The sequence below is a fragment of the Struthio camelus genome, chromosome 24 (assembly GCF_040807025.1).
Source record: "Struthio camelus isolate bStrCam1 chromosome 24, bStrCam1.hap1, whole genome shotgun sequence".
NCBI classification, from domain to species: Eukaryota; Metazoa; Chordata; class Aves; order Struthioniformes; family Struthionidae; genus Struthio; species Struthio camelus.
Genome location: NC_090965.1, coordinates 7355300 through 7368864, shown reverse-complemented (window position 1 = coordinate 7368864; position 13565 = coordinate 7355300). Strand labels below are relative to the sequence as shown.

General features: G+C 50.3%; 1 protein-coding gene across 5 annotated transcripts in view; it reads right to left on the bottom strand.

Annotated features, from left to right (window-relative positions):
* Window positions 1-5275: 5275 nt before the first annotated feature.
* CDK18 (cyclin dependent kinase 18) overlaps window positions 5276-13565 on the bottom strand; it is a 43705-nt gene continuing 35415 nt past the window's right edge. For all 5 annotated transcript variants that reach the window (XM_068918269.1, XM_068918264.1, XM_068918266.1 and 2 more), the window contains 7 exons: window positions 13201-13321; window positions 12695-12792; window positions 12220-12325; window positions 11976-12018; window positions 11308-11398; window positions 10935-11012; window positions 5276-10597 (listed from right to left, as the gene is read on the bottom strand). In XM_068918269.1, coding sequence (XP_068774370.1) covers window positions 10563-10597; window positions 10935-11012; window positions 11308-11398; window positions 11976-12018; window positions 12220-12325; window positions 12695-12792; window positions 13201-13321 — 572 coding nt within the window. In that variant the 3' untranslated portion in view covers window positions 5276-10562. The remainder of the gene's footprint in view (window positions 10598-10934; window positions 11013-11307; window positions 11399-11975; window positions 12019-12219; window positions 12326-12694; window positions 12793-13200; window positions 13322-13565) is intronic.

Here is a 13565-nt window from a genome sequence, read left to right as displayed (position 1 = left end):
GAAAGATTGGCAATTTTTAGAACACTCTTTCCAGGCAAACCAGAATGGCTGGAGTTCAGCCATGACAGAGGACCAGCTCCAGGCTGTGTGTTGGGTACCTTTTCATGCCAGGGGACCCCACACACATACTCACGCGTCCCATGACCCATGCCTCTGGAATGCTGCTCTCAAGCATGCTGGTGCTCATTTCCACCTTGACATAGTTTAATGTTTAGCTAATCCAAATTGCATCCGGCTCTCCGTTCACACCATCAGTATGAGCCTTCCCTGAGCGAGGTGGAGAGGATCTTGTCCTCCTCTCCCCAAAGTGAACAAAGCAACTATCTGTGGACAGGTGCATTAGGTTTCTGCTCAATACAGAACCAGGTGGGAAATGAAGCCCTGATTGCCCATTTGTTGAAGGGAGAACACCTGTGGCTGTAACAAACCTGCACCTGAAACCATTAAGCAATCAAAGAAACAGCTCAGCTGCCTGCAGGGATAAAGCAACGCTGTTACCTTATTTTACAGATGGGGAAAACTGAGGGCTGGAAAGGAATGAAGTGATTTGCTTGTGGACGCAGAATGAGTCAACACCATGGCTGGAAATGGGGCTATCGTTATATCTCAGCAACCATCTTTGTTAATAGTCCCATATGGCAGAATACAGGAGAGGAGAGGGGCCTTGGGCCCTGTGAGCCAGAGCCTCAGGCCCTCTCTGCCTTGGAATAACTGACTTTTAAAAAGTCGTACCACTGAAGAATATCTCAGTTGCTCATTCTCCATCCAAAAGTAGGGACAAAACGGCATAGGGGAGGAGGGATTATGATAACAAAGGCCTGTCCATCAAAGTGCTGCTGGGAAGGTCATTTTTTTGCCCCTCTCCGTCCATATGACTGCTCCTGCATGGAGCAGAAGCTACTTGCATGAAATAGCAGCTGGCTGCCTTTGTTCCCAGCCCCCGTAGGCCATACGTACCCTGTTCCTCATCTTCCAAACGTCAGGTATCGTTCCCCAAGAAAAGGCTTTACCCACGGGGTTCCTGCTCCCCATGGCGGTACTGGCACCAAAGGCATCACACGCTCGCAACCACAACTCCTCATCAGCCCCTCAGCCCTGTGGCCCCAGTTATTTCTAAATGTGTCTAGGCAAAATGGGTTAAGCTGCATTCTTACTTGAAACCTACTGTGGTGTAAGTTGCCAGACATTTTACACACACTCTGCAACTCCCCTGATAAAGCTTGGAAATAGTCTGTTTTCTGCAAAACCTGAAATGGCACAGCCCTGAAAAAGAAAACATCCACGGCTCTTTTGCTGACAGTAACATGATATGAACTACTCTGAACACAGACAAATTTTTTTTTGATGCCAAATGGCAAGCAAGGAGGCCAGTCTGTTATGGGTAGACATGTACTACATCTCAGACAAAGACCAGTTTTAGAGCACCAGGCAGAGAGTCAGGAGACCTGTAGCCTCCTCCCAGCTTCCGTTACTCCATCACCATAACTTGATAGCACCGACACTCTGGGCCTTGACTTCTCCAACTATAAAATGGCTGCGTGATGCTTTCCCCACCTTTTTAAGTTCATTGGATCCACGCAATAAAAAGGCAGCATCTAAGCATCAAAGTTTATAATTGTTAATACAGCCCCTACCTCAGCTACAACAGCTGGCCCCCATTTTGCTAAGCAATGGCCAAAATGCCAGTATACTGCTTCCAGGAATATCAGGTCATTTTGTCAGGGATAGCACAAATCATGCAAGATATGCTTGCAAATAAGAAATGAAGCGTAGGTGGGTTAGTCAGCATAAGAACGCACAGATCCATTCTGGCTCCTTATACTGAAACCCAGATCCTCAGAGGTAGCTCATAAAAATGCAAGCCATAGGATTATGAGTATGTGCAATACCAGAATTAGCTTCACAAGGAGGCACTTTAGGCAGTTTTCCAAACTGAAATCAATGTTGTACTTGTAATGAATTAAACACCCACATTTTTGTGCTTGCTGCAAACTGCAAAGTGAAATCATGAATGAATGAATAGCAGAGCCACATGATTACAGATAGCAGCGTCAGCCTGTGTGTGCCAACGCTGCTCAAAAAGATCCAACATACATTTGAAAAGCACCTTCCTTTTGCTTCCTGTGCCCTCGCACATTCTTCCTGGTGCAGCAAGTGGCACAGCAGGTTTTTTTGGTTTTTGTTTTTGTTTTTTTACAGACTCCAATTATATCTGGTTGATCTTTTCAGCCAGTGGGTCAATTACCTATTTAACATGATAGATCTTGGTTTGCAGTGACTGCTTTACAGCACTTCAACCCAGAAGCCCCATTTTATTCAGATTTGCTGTTGTGATACTGGCATCACTTCTCTTAGCTCAATCTCCACAAAGCGGGGAACCAAAGGCAGGTCATGGGGGTGTTTTCTCCTTTACCAACCTAGCCTTGGTGGGGGACGGTTGTCCGTGCACAGAAGGGCACAGGAGCAGGAGGAAGTGGCAGAACCTGTAGTGTACCCTGGTACCGGAGAGCAGCTCTGTATAGAGGCATCTGTGCCAACCCTGCTCTTCTGGCCAAACCTTCCAGAAGAGGGCAAGTGACTCAGTATCTCTAGGCTGAACTCTCCAACAGCCCAGCCTTGGTGCGGGACTGAGCCGTATCTGCAGAAACCAGAGCTACCAGCTCTCCAGCTAGAAAGGGCGCAGGGAGGCTTGGTGTTCTGGGAGGTCTTCCTTGGCATGAGCTCTGGGGCCTATGGGTGGGATTGGGACAGCAGGTAATGGGAAGATGCTTCTTTGAGGCTTTTGCCAGCATTTGGGTTGGCAACTGTGGCTGGGGGTTTGGGGATGAAATGCTGTCAAGCTGTTTTCCCTGTGCCTTGCTCAGAGATATGCCTTAGCCTGTTCTTTCTCTAGCAACTTTTAGGGACACACACACGGATGCTAATTCTGTGTCGCTCTTTTGCCCAGAGACTATAGAGGGCAAGTCTGGCCTGATACCCTGAAAAATAAAGACGTGGTATTCCAGCAGCCACCCATGCCAATGTGATGGGCTGAAGAGCTGCATGTTCATTTGGAAATGGGAAGACCAATGCCTTTCCATAGCTGCAGCTCAGCCCAAGAGTACCACCTTTATGCAAGTTTGACCAGATAAGAAAATAACCACCTTACTGAACCTTACTGAGAAAAGATGTGATGACTCTTACAACACAGTGTAACCTCTCCAAACAATGGGTTGAATTATTCTTGGCTGCATGTAACACATTCAGCAATCCAGCCCTGAATGGGCCGGGCATCTGCAATAGCAGCACGCTAGAGAGCTGTTAACCTCGTGTATGTTGGGGGCAAGAGTTTCAAAACACGCTGCTGCCTTATTTGGAAAGCCTGGCTCCACCTCTAGGTCAAACGTTATCCTGAGATCTTGGCCTAGTTATTACAGATCCTGTAGCACTTGTCAAAAAGGAGGAAGTGCTCACCTACATGTTTTCCTAACATCCATCTGAAATAATTCCTTTCAACACACCCACTTCATTTCAACTGGAATCAATATGCTCCCTCCTTTACCACGCTAAAACTGCTGCACAGGAGGGTTGTGATCTGCAAGACAGCCAGTGAAACAGTCAGGCTGAGCCTCCTGAAACACACCTGTAACTTAATAACACCCAACTAGTCTCATTGAGGAGAGTAGATAGCATCCCCACTTTGCAGAGAGATATGCTAAGAGACCCAGGAAGCAGTTAATGATGTCACTTGAGCATCCTTGCGAGGCAGGAGGCATCCCTAATGAACATGGAGCCGCTGGCAGGGAGCAGAAAGGTCACGGCTACTGGGGCAGCTGGTGACATCCGGACTCCTGCGAGCCCCTGGGTGGAGATGCTCGGCGGCATTCCTCTGGACCCAATGCTGGCGCTGCTGCAGCAGCGCGACTGCAGGAATGAGAGCGGCAGATGGAGGAACTGGTTTGACAAACAGCTTGTCACAGGGGATCTGCCCACGCGGTGTCCGCCTGGCTCTGAAGGTGACTCATGCAGGCTGGGCTTTCACCAGAGGCAGAGCCTGGGGAGGGAAGCAGTGCACTGCCCCTTCCCGTCCTCTAAACCAGCCACCCAGCATCAGCTGGCTGACACCAGAGGTCTGGCCCCAAAACCCCCAAAGTCCCCCTCATAGTCCACCTCTGCTTCTTCCCAGGTCCCCTGGACAGGGTAGCTGGCGTTTCTTTTCAGCACTACCTGATGGCACAGAAAGCAGAAATCTTTGAAGACCAATAGCTCTGACCACAAGGAGACTCTTAGCTCCTAGGGCTCCCGAGGAACGGGACACCCCTGCCCCTTCCCAGCTCTGCCCTTGAGTCGGTTTGCAGCCACAGGCAGGACACACCACTTCTGCGCTTTATCTGCCCCATAGGCTTATGGCAATATTTGTTTAAGGCGTTAAGATAGAAACGTTTTCCTACTGCATACGAGTTTCTGAGGTCTTGTATCAGGTAGAGGGAACCTCCTTCCACGCTGACTCTGTGTCTGGACTGGGAGTTTTACCACAACCAAAGAGCTTAAACCTCCTGGATAGGAACCAATACGGAAAGCTGCCTCTTCTCTGCAGCCCATAGTACTTTTGATTCTCTCAGGGACAGTGCAGGGCCATAGCAAAGCCCAGGGCAGGACAATATGGAGAAACTCAGGCCAACGGTGCAAAGCAGAGAAGAAACAAGCCAGCAGCAAGGTATTTCTGTGTCTGGTTCCCAGACACTCTCCAGCTGTGAAGCCTACGAGTCACCTATCCAGGCAGTATTTCAATCACAAACCTCAAACCATAACAACTCTGCTCTGAGCCAGTCCCTGCAGAGCAGCTCACATTGGCCTTGCCCAGGAGGAGCCTGAAGTCTTTTATAAAGGAAAATAAAAGGGTTTTCCTGAAAAGCACAGAAAAACCACGGTGGGGAAACAACTTCCCAGGAAAGAACTTCCCCTTTTAAGGTCCGAGCAGCCTTCCTCGCCTGCAGACCCCACAGCAAAGCAACTTGCCGGGGAAGGGACCAGCACTCCCGAGGCTTGTTTTACCTATTTGAAATTCAAAAACAAACTGGATCCTTCTCCTACCGAAAAAGAAAAGAGAAAAATTATATCCTGCACAAAACTGTCCTGTATTCAATGAAGTTTATTTTCCAGTCTGGGCTTCGGAGCATTCAAAATACATTTGTAATATTAGCCTTAGCAAGAAAATGAGCACATCCACAAAATAGTCCATGTAAGATCTGAAATACAAAAATTGAAATATTTTTATAAAACATTCAGACACAGGTTGATGGATGGACACAATCTTTTATTCTTGTTTTGTATCTTTCCATTTATTCCAGAAAAACTTTCTATAAAAAAAAATCATTGCTTCTTTTGGAATAAATCTCTAAAATCATTTCTTTTAAAATGCATCTTTTGTTTGCACAATGCTAGTTAAATACATTATTGGTATTCTGCAAATGAATCACACCAGAAAACATTCACAGTATGTGTATCCTGGCCACTTGGATATATTTTTCCTGCTGTAGGACAAGTATGATGCTTAGGATGAAAGAAGGCAATGAAGAAACCAGAAAGTGGGTCTCTCAGTTTTTGTGCCTATTAACCCAAGACGTTGCTAGTGGGGCGTGCTAAAGGGACATCAAAACGCATTTCATGTAAGACTTGAGAGTAGAGAAACACAACAGAGGTACAGCATAGCTAGAGCAATCTGGTCAGGCAGAGATCCATGACTTTTGGCATGCAAGACAATGTCACTCTTAACCCTCGTTCTCATACAGACCTGACAGCCCTTGCAGGACCCCTCAGCCATCTCCTGCTCTGCACTCTGAGCAAATCCAGACTCGCGTGGATTCAAGATGCCAGATTTACACTGGTGAAAGTGAGCAGAGTCTGGCCACGTAAGGCGAGGAGGGTCGTCGCACTGGCTGCCGGCCACAGTCTCTGGTTAACCGATGGGGGCACAGATTCAGCACGTACCAAGTAGACACTTCCCATGCGCCAGGTGAGGTTCACAGGAAGGGCCACTGTAAATAAGCCATTACTTGCTGTGGGTTTATACAAAAATGCATCTCTCTGCATTGGAGTCTGCTATGGAAAGTCTGGTCCACTTTCGTCACAACCCGACTGCAGGCTCCCACCCCCAGGTCCAGCCTCTTCCCTGTACGCTGACACACGCACGCTAAACCCACTAAACCTGTGGATGTTATTCTGCCTAGTGGGCTAGACTATTTCTCCGATGTCTTCCCACCTGTCTGTTCCTAGCCTGATCCTGGGAGCTCTGGGTTCCTGTTTTATGACGGCCTAATTTCTGACTGAAGATAAGTCCTGAGAAAACAAACAAACAAATAAAAGCAAACATTTGGGAAACTTGGGAAAATGGTCTTCTATTTTTTTTTTTTTTTACCATGTATAAGGGAAAGGGAAAAAAAACACCTATCATCTCCTTCGTTTCCAAGATACAATGTAGTTTTGTTATTTAAAATCTTAACATAGACCTGGCAACGGGCTGGGCCAGGAAAGGCGTGTGCGTATGTGTATGGAGAGAGTGAAATGAAATAACTGCCTGTAAAGTTTTATTGTTGTCCCATAACACAGACCTGGCTATTGACATTACTTTACTTAAATTTCTTTAACTAGCTATCAGCTGGAGAGATGAAAGAATACAGCCCTTCCTGAGGGCACATCCAATATTCCATTTTCCACCAGAACTGGCAAAAATAAAAATTGCAAGAAAAACATCTGGAAGACAAAGCAATAATTTCTTTTTGTCAAATCTCCCAATCTGTGAAAAAGTGTCAGCTGCTTAGCGAAAGTGTTGATGGAGCCCCTACAAAATGAAAAAAAGTTCCAGAGCGCCACATAAATTCCCAACGTTTTCATTAGTGCTACTTTAAAAACCCAAATTTGGAACCATCTAGTGCTCCAAATACTCAGAAAAGCCTGCACCGCCAGCTGCCGAAGGAGGCAGAGAGCAAGACCTCTGGCCAGAGCTACAACAGCGTCCAGGCGCCTCGGCAAGCTTGTGAGCTCCTCGTTCAGTTTTCAACGGCATGGACGATGGGGGCACCTCTCTGCTTGGGAGCTTTTGCAAACCCTTTGGACACCTCAGCATTTGAGGGGGGGGGGGTCTTTGTCCTCATAAACCTACTCCAGGCTCCACAGTCTTCAGCAGGACGGTAACAACAGCCAGGAGTGGGAGAAGGGGGTCTGGCCCCGAGTGCTAATTGCTGCGAACGGGCAGCTCGTTTCTTGGCAGTGGGGAAGGCTTTTGCGGGCTGCGTGCCACGGGAGCCTGGAGATCACACACTCGGGGCTCTGCCAGCCAACACGTGCAAGTGCAGAAGCAACAGGAGCTTATAAATCAAACCTTGCTCAGTGGGGTGCCAAATATTTACACACACTATCGCTCTCCTGAATAGGAATCAAATATCCACCAAATGCAGTGGAACAAAAGGGGTTATCTTAAATTCAGGCTGTTAGTAGCGCATAGGGCTAATAAATAATAGTGCCTCTGCGTAAAGATCTCCTTCAGGAAGGATTTGTAGGAGAAAAGGCAAAGGCTATGAAAGAATAAACAGCAACTAGCAGGGCCTTTCTGTATGCTATCTGATCATGGGCAAAGCAGTGCTGTCTACACGGTCATTGCTAGGTCTTTTCTCCAACCTTTTCCCCCAGTATCGTGATGCTGTTTCAGGAGGTGACCTTGCCTTTCAGGAGCAAGAGCTGTCCGATGGGGAGAACCGAAACCACACCAGACCTAGTGGGATTGACTTCAAGGTGCTCAGCTCTTGCCACCTCCAGGAGCTCTAGGGGAGCAGGTAGCAAGAGTCCCTGTCTCCCCTCACATGCCTGCAGACAGCTCTGCACCACCTACAAGTCCCCCAGAGCTGAAACAACCCCTCCATCCTCCCAGCAGGAAACTAGAAAGGCTCAGCTGGGCACCCCATGCCCCAGTGCACGTGGCTCCTTCTGGCCAAGGCAATCTCGGAGCATGGGGCTGGTAAAACCAGGAAAGAAAACCAGACAAAGGCAGGCTGAAGACATCCTGAAAGGGTGTTCCCCAGAGCGGGTGGAGTGGTTTCCTGCTCCCCGTGTCCGATCTGTGCTCACCCATCGCTGGCCCCTGAGCACAGCAGCGCTGGTCACCACCGGTACCTGAGCACGCTGCCACGCGGGAGCAGGAGCCTCTGGGAGCTGAGCTGCTAACTCGTGACAGGAGCTGGCTGCCCTGGAAAGTGCAACTCTGCTGCACAGATCCCCACTAGGCCAAGGAAATTCCTGCATAAAATGCCTTTGTGAAAGAAAAGATGACGATGTGAGACTTCAGGCTTACTCCAGCCAACACCTCCCTTTGTGAACCTCCCTCACTTATGCTCTTTTAAAAAGCCCCATGCAGCAGAAGCAGGCCATATGAAACCAGGCAAAATACCACCCTTTACATGTGCCTGTATCAGGGTGGAATGCGTCACTGGTGGCTGATAGCTATTCATGCTCTCCCCTATCAAATGGAAACAATTAATGAACTATTCAGCCTGCTGTACACTGGACATACCGACAAAGGAACTGAGCAGGGATGGGCAAACCTCAAACAATGCAGACGTCTGGATGCTTGTCTAGGACAAGCCCGACTTAACAGCTTTGGTCTGATGGGAGAAACTCGGATGGCGCGTCGCACTCAGCACTGGCACAGGGAAGAGTCGCCTCCCGAAGCTTTGAGGAACTTTGGGATCTCCTGGGTTATCCTCACACTTTGCATTTTCAGAGAATCACAGAAGTGCCACGTGGAAAAAGGGGGCTCTAGCTCCCTGCTCACTAGGAAAGCAAAGGCATGGAGGGTTACCATCCCCTGAGCAACGCCTCCCAGGCTGGGAGCTGTACGGGCTGGGTTAACACATTGGCATTTCCTGCCAATCCTACTTCCACTGACAGGGTCACAGCGCCTGTCATGTCAAGGGACTCCCAGCCACTTCCCAGGGCTGGAGGAGTGACGAGTGAGAGGAGCAGTCATCCAGGAGAGGCAAGAAAGAGATGTGAATATTATACAGAAGAAGGACTTCCCGCAACACACTCATACTTGAAGACGTTTCAGACTGTAAGTTGTGAGGGAGAGGTTAAGCAGGGCCTCTTCGCCCTGGATTTGGCATGTTCCTGAAACGTACAGAGGGGAAAATGCACCAGAAATAGTCCTCAGCCAGCAAAGCACGTTCAGATCTAAGCATGCACTTCAGTCCCACTGCATGTATCTGAGTCAGGGCTGGTATGATCTGGCGTTCGGTACAAAAGGATTTCAGTGATGTAGAGGCCATGTGAAGAGGTTTGAGGCATGCCTTCTGCTTCGCTCTGGGTCTATTTCTGGTCCCACAGCTGAGCTGTGGGAGGTTTGGCACCTCTCCCCCTTCCTCTAGGTAGAAATGCACTGAGGTGGGTGTGCGCAACACTTTGGTACGGCGAGGCTGAGTGGCTCAGGCTCTGCCACATCATGCACGGAGCTCAGAGATGGCTAGGTGGGAAGAACAGTTCATACGCTCCTGAGATGCTGTCTGGGAGTTGCATCCTTTCCCTCATGACAACAGCGGAGACGGTCGTGGGCTAGCAGGGCGGCAGGCTCCGGGGATGAGAAATGGGCTGCTCCATCAGTGCCTTGGAAAAGGCTGAACGAAGGGCTCAGCGCGGCAACGGAAACCAGCGCGAACCCGGTGTGCGTGTTTGGCCCTGCTTCTGCACAGCTGTACCAACAGGCATCCTGCATCCCAGGCAGGCTAACCGAGCCCTCATTCTCAGCTAGAGATGCCTCTGGAGACCAGCCGGCTGACCAAATTTAGAAATGCAATGCTGGCCAGGAGCGGGAGATGTTGGGGGAAGCAACAGGAACCCCCTTCCTCCCAACCACTCCATCCTTCAGTCAGGATTCAGGTCCAGAGATAAGGAGAGAAAAAGGGTTATGTAGGCAGGGGCAAGGGAAAATGAGGGAGGGCTACCCCATTTTTTGTGTTTCAGTCTCCCCAGTGCCTGTCTGGGTCATGCCCCCAACTCCTAAGGTGGCTGCAAAGTGTCTCCCCAGGAGACAGAGAGTGCAGAGCAGGTTGTCTGAGCAAAAGTACGTTGCCAGAAATGCCACTGGGACAGACACAATGTACCATGACCTGGCCACTGCCCAGCTCTTGGAGATACCACCCTCTGCTCACAAAACCTCCCTGCCTCCGGCTCACCTCCCTGAGCGCAGCAAGCGGGTTCCCTCAGGGCCAGCACGCACCCTGAGCTCAGGGCAATGCCCAGGGCAACTAATCTCTAAAGCACCCACACAGAGGGTAGCAGCTCTTGTCTGATGGGTGCAACAGGAAAACAAGAGGGGAGGAAGGCCGCGGCTCTTTTGACAACAGCTGCCAGGAGCTGAAGGGTGGTGGGGAGAGGGTTGTGGGGATGAGCAGAAGAGAGCCTGCGGCCAAGGGTGCTTCAGCATCGTCCTGCTCGAGTCAATAATTCTGCGATGGGTCAGGTGGGAGCGTGTTGCTGTCTCCTTTCTCAGTGCTTTGATCTCCATGGCGACAAGGGGAACATGAGATCCAGGTTTAAAATATACTCTGCCTCCTGTTCTTCCCTCGGGCTGAGGAAGAGAGAGAGAGATGGGTCAAAGAGGCCCGTGACAGTGAGCGATGCTTTGCAGAGACACATCCCATGCGAGGACCTGGACCACAGCATTGCTTCTGGGATGGTGCCTCACAGCACCTAGATGTGACTTTGGTGCAACTGCAGGTGACAAGTCAGGATGCCCCGGGGTAACTTGGGGCTGTTGTGGACTAAAGCAGGAAGCAGGGATCAGGTTTGTCTTTTTCTTACACAGGTACTGGCAGGGAGTAACCCCATTGCCTGTATGGTACCTCTGCAGGCTGCCTCTCAGCCCATCTGTGAGAGGAAGTCAGCATCATTTTCCCCAGTCCTACCTGACTGCTGAAAGGCTGAGCCTCGGTAGCCCGGGTCCTTTTGAAGCTGGATCTCCTTCAGGGAGAAGATGGAGACATCTAGGCAGAGGGGACAGAGAGAGAGAAGCCAATCCAGCTGGCTGAGCCAGCAGCAGTCTGCAAACCCAGAGCCAAGACGGACCACACCATCCTGGCCCATCATACCCAAAACTCTGTTTCTTGCTCTCACAGTCCCCAGACCCCCACCCCACCGTGCTGCAGAAGCACTCACTTCCCCTGAGCGAACACGGACAAGAGGCATCCAAGGAGACCTAGCTGCAAAGCACCCCTCTTAGTTTGCAAAGAAGCTCTTTGCTCCACATCCCCCAGGCAACAGGACGGTGTACACACTTACTGTCAGGGAGGAGGTGTACCCGTTCCCCAAGGCTCTTGAAGTAAGCATGCCGCAGAGCTGCCTCCGCTGAAATCCGGCTTTTGGCTTCGTACTGCACAGAGCCCCAGAGAAAGGAAATCATGTACAGTGTGCATGTGTGAGAAGGCATTCAGTGGGCACAGAGGCCCTGCCCAGGGTGTGTGCACATCTGTACACCGTGTGCACATCTGTTCACCTTTGTATGCGTAGGTTAAGTACTGTGCTCGGTGTGTGCCCAAGCAATTTCATATGCTACATGGGTGAGAATGTCACCCATGAAATTGCACCATGGGGGTGCGCAGGCAATTGGGGGTGCGCAGGCAATTGAGGGTGCCATCTGTACGTGCACAAGGAACTACATACGCTGTGTGGCCATGGGCATGCACCATCCAGGGCTCTGGTCAACCAGAGCATAAACTCACAAGGAGACAGATGCATGTCTCCAGAGGTTTGAATTCAGGGCAGGTCAGATGGTGGGAAAACAGGAGGTGGTTTGGGATAGCATCTGTGTGGCCATAACCATAGGACCATTGCTTATTCTGTGGTCACAGCCCCTCCTCTGCCTGGATCCAAAATCAGTGTGAGGTCAGCCAGGGTAGCTCACTTCAACAAATCCCATTGCCATCCACTCAGACTGCTCTAGCACTTACCAGAAGGAGGTTCATCAGCAAGTCAATGCCTTCTGAGTCCAGCCTGAGAGAAGGAAGAAATAAACAGTGAAGCATTATCACACTCCTGAGACATTGCAATAGTTAATGCAAGGGACCTCCAGTGCACAACTTCATTCAGGGGCTGCCAGCACTGCAATGCAGAAATGAAACTGGTCTCCTCAGGCTCCCATTTAAGACCAGCGCAAGCCTACCATGCCTTATGTGTCTCTGCTCAGTAAGGTACCTTGGGGCGTGATTTATTAACGGCTGGGCTCGGTACTGCGTGAAATTGTAAGCCTTAAACTCCTCGCTGGATGTTATTCCAGGCCAGGTATCTTCTGTTGGGGTTCCTGAGAGGGGGAGAGAGAAAAACCTGTCATATTCATTTGGTCTAGAGAGAACAGCTTCATAGATGTAAGAACAGGTGCTAGTGTCCACCTCTCCCAAGGAGAAGGCAGGACAGAGAGCATGAACTTCATCAGCAGGTTTAGACTTGCTAGCACATCCTGTGGGGCAGCAGCCCTGAGAGCTCGGCTGGCTGCAAGCCTGGTGCGGGGATGCTGGGCAGCCTGGGTCCAGCTCTGCCCACCCCACCCCAGCCCATCCCGCTCTGCTTTGCCAACAGGCTCTGTCCAGACACCCGAGGTGGCTCTTTTTCACAATATCTGCAGTCAGCCACTGCCCTCAAGTGGGGATTTGGGAGACAGCAGAAAACTCACCCAGCAGCCTGAAGATTAAATGCAGCTCTTCTTTCACTGTGGAGCCAGGGAACATGGGCCGTCCAGTAACCATCTCATAGTGTATGCAGCCCACACCCCTAAAGAAGCAACAGAGCATTAGCGGGGGAGAAGCCCCATGAACGTCCCATCGCCCCTTAGCAAGGGCTGGATGGGATCCTAGGGCCCCAGCTAACTGCTAGGGTGCCGGGTGACAGAAATCAGCTCCAAGAGCCACCTCCCTCCACTGTTACACATAACCATTTACCCCCTGCCTTGCGAAGTGTGCTCCCAAGATCTTGAGACCCATGGGACACAAAAAGCAGCATGGCATCTGGGACAGACAGACAACTCTATTTTAACTACCAACACAACACTGTCGGCACATAGGCTGCTGCACAGGCAGATGAAAGGCAATGCCCAACCCACTGTCTTGGAGACTCTGGGGATCTTAATTTGGAGGTTCACCTCTTCCCCGTCTTGTCCTGCAGACAGGCACTGTGGCTTACCACATATCGATGGGTGTGGAATATTCGGTAGATCCTAGCAGGACATCTGGGGGCCGGTACCACAGCGTGACCACCTCATTAGAATATGTTTTTGTAGGGACTGACTTCGCTCTGGCAAGTCCTGAGAATGAAATGGATGTGCATCAAGGAGCTATATCCAGCTGCACCTTGTTGCAATGCTGCATTCTCCCCAGAGAGGCAGAACAAGGCAGGCAAGGCCATAAAGCAAGTGGCTGTGCTCATGCAGAGATGCTTCAAACTCAGCTGGGTGGAGCATATAGCTGCCATGCAGATTCCAGCTTCAGAGCACATGCAACACTGCTGCAGGAGAGCTGTGTCCCAAGCTGCTTATGGGGGACCCCCAC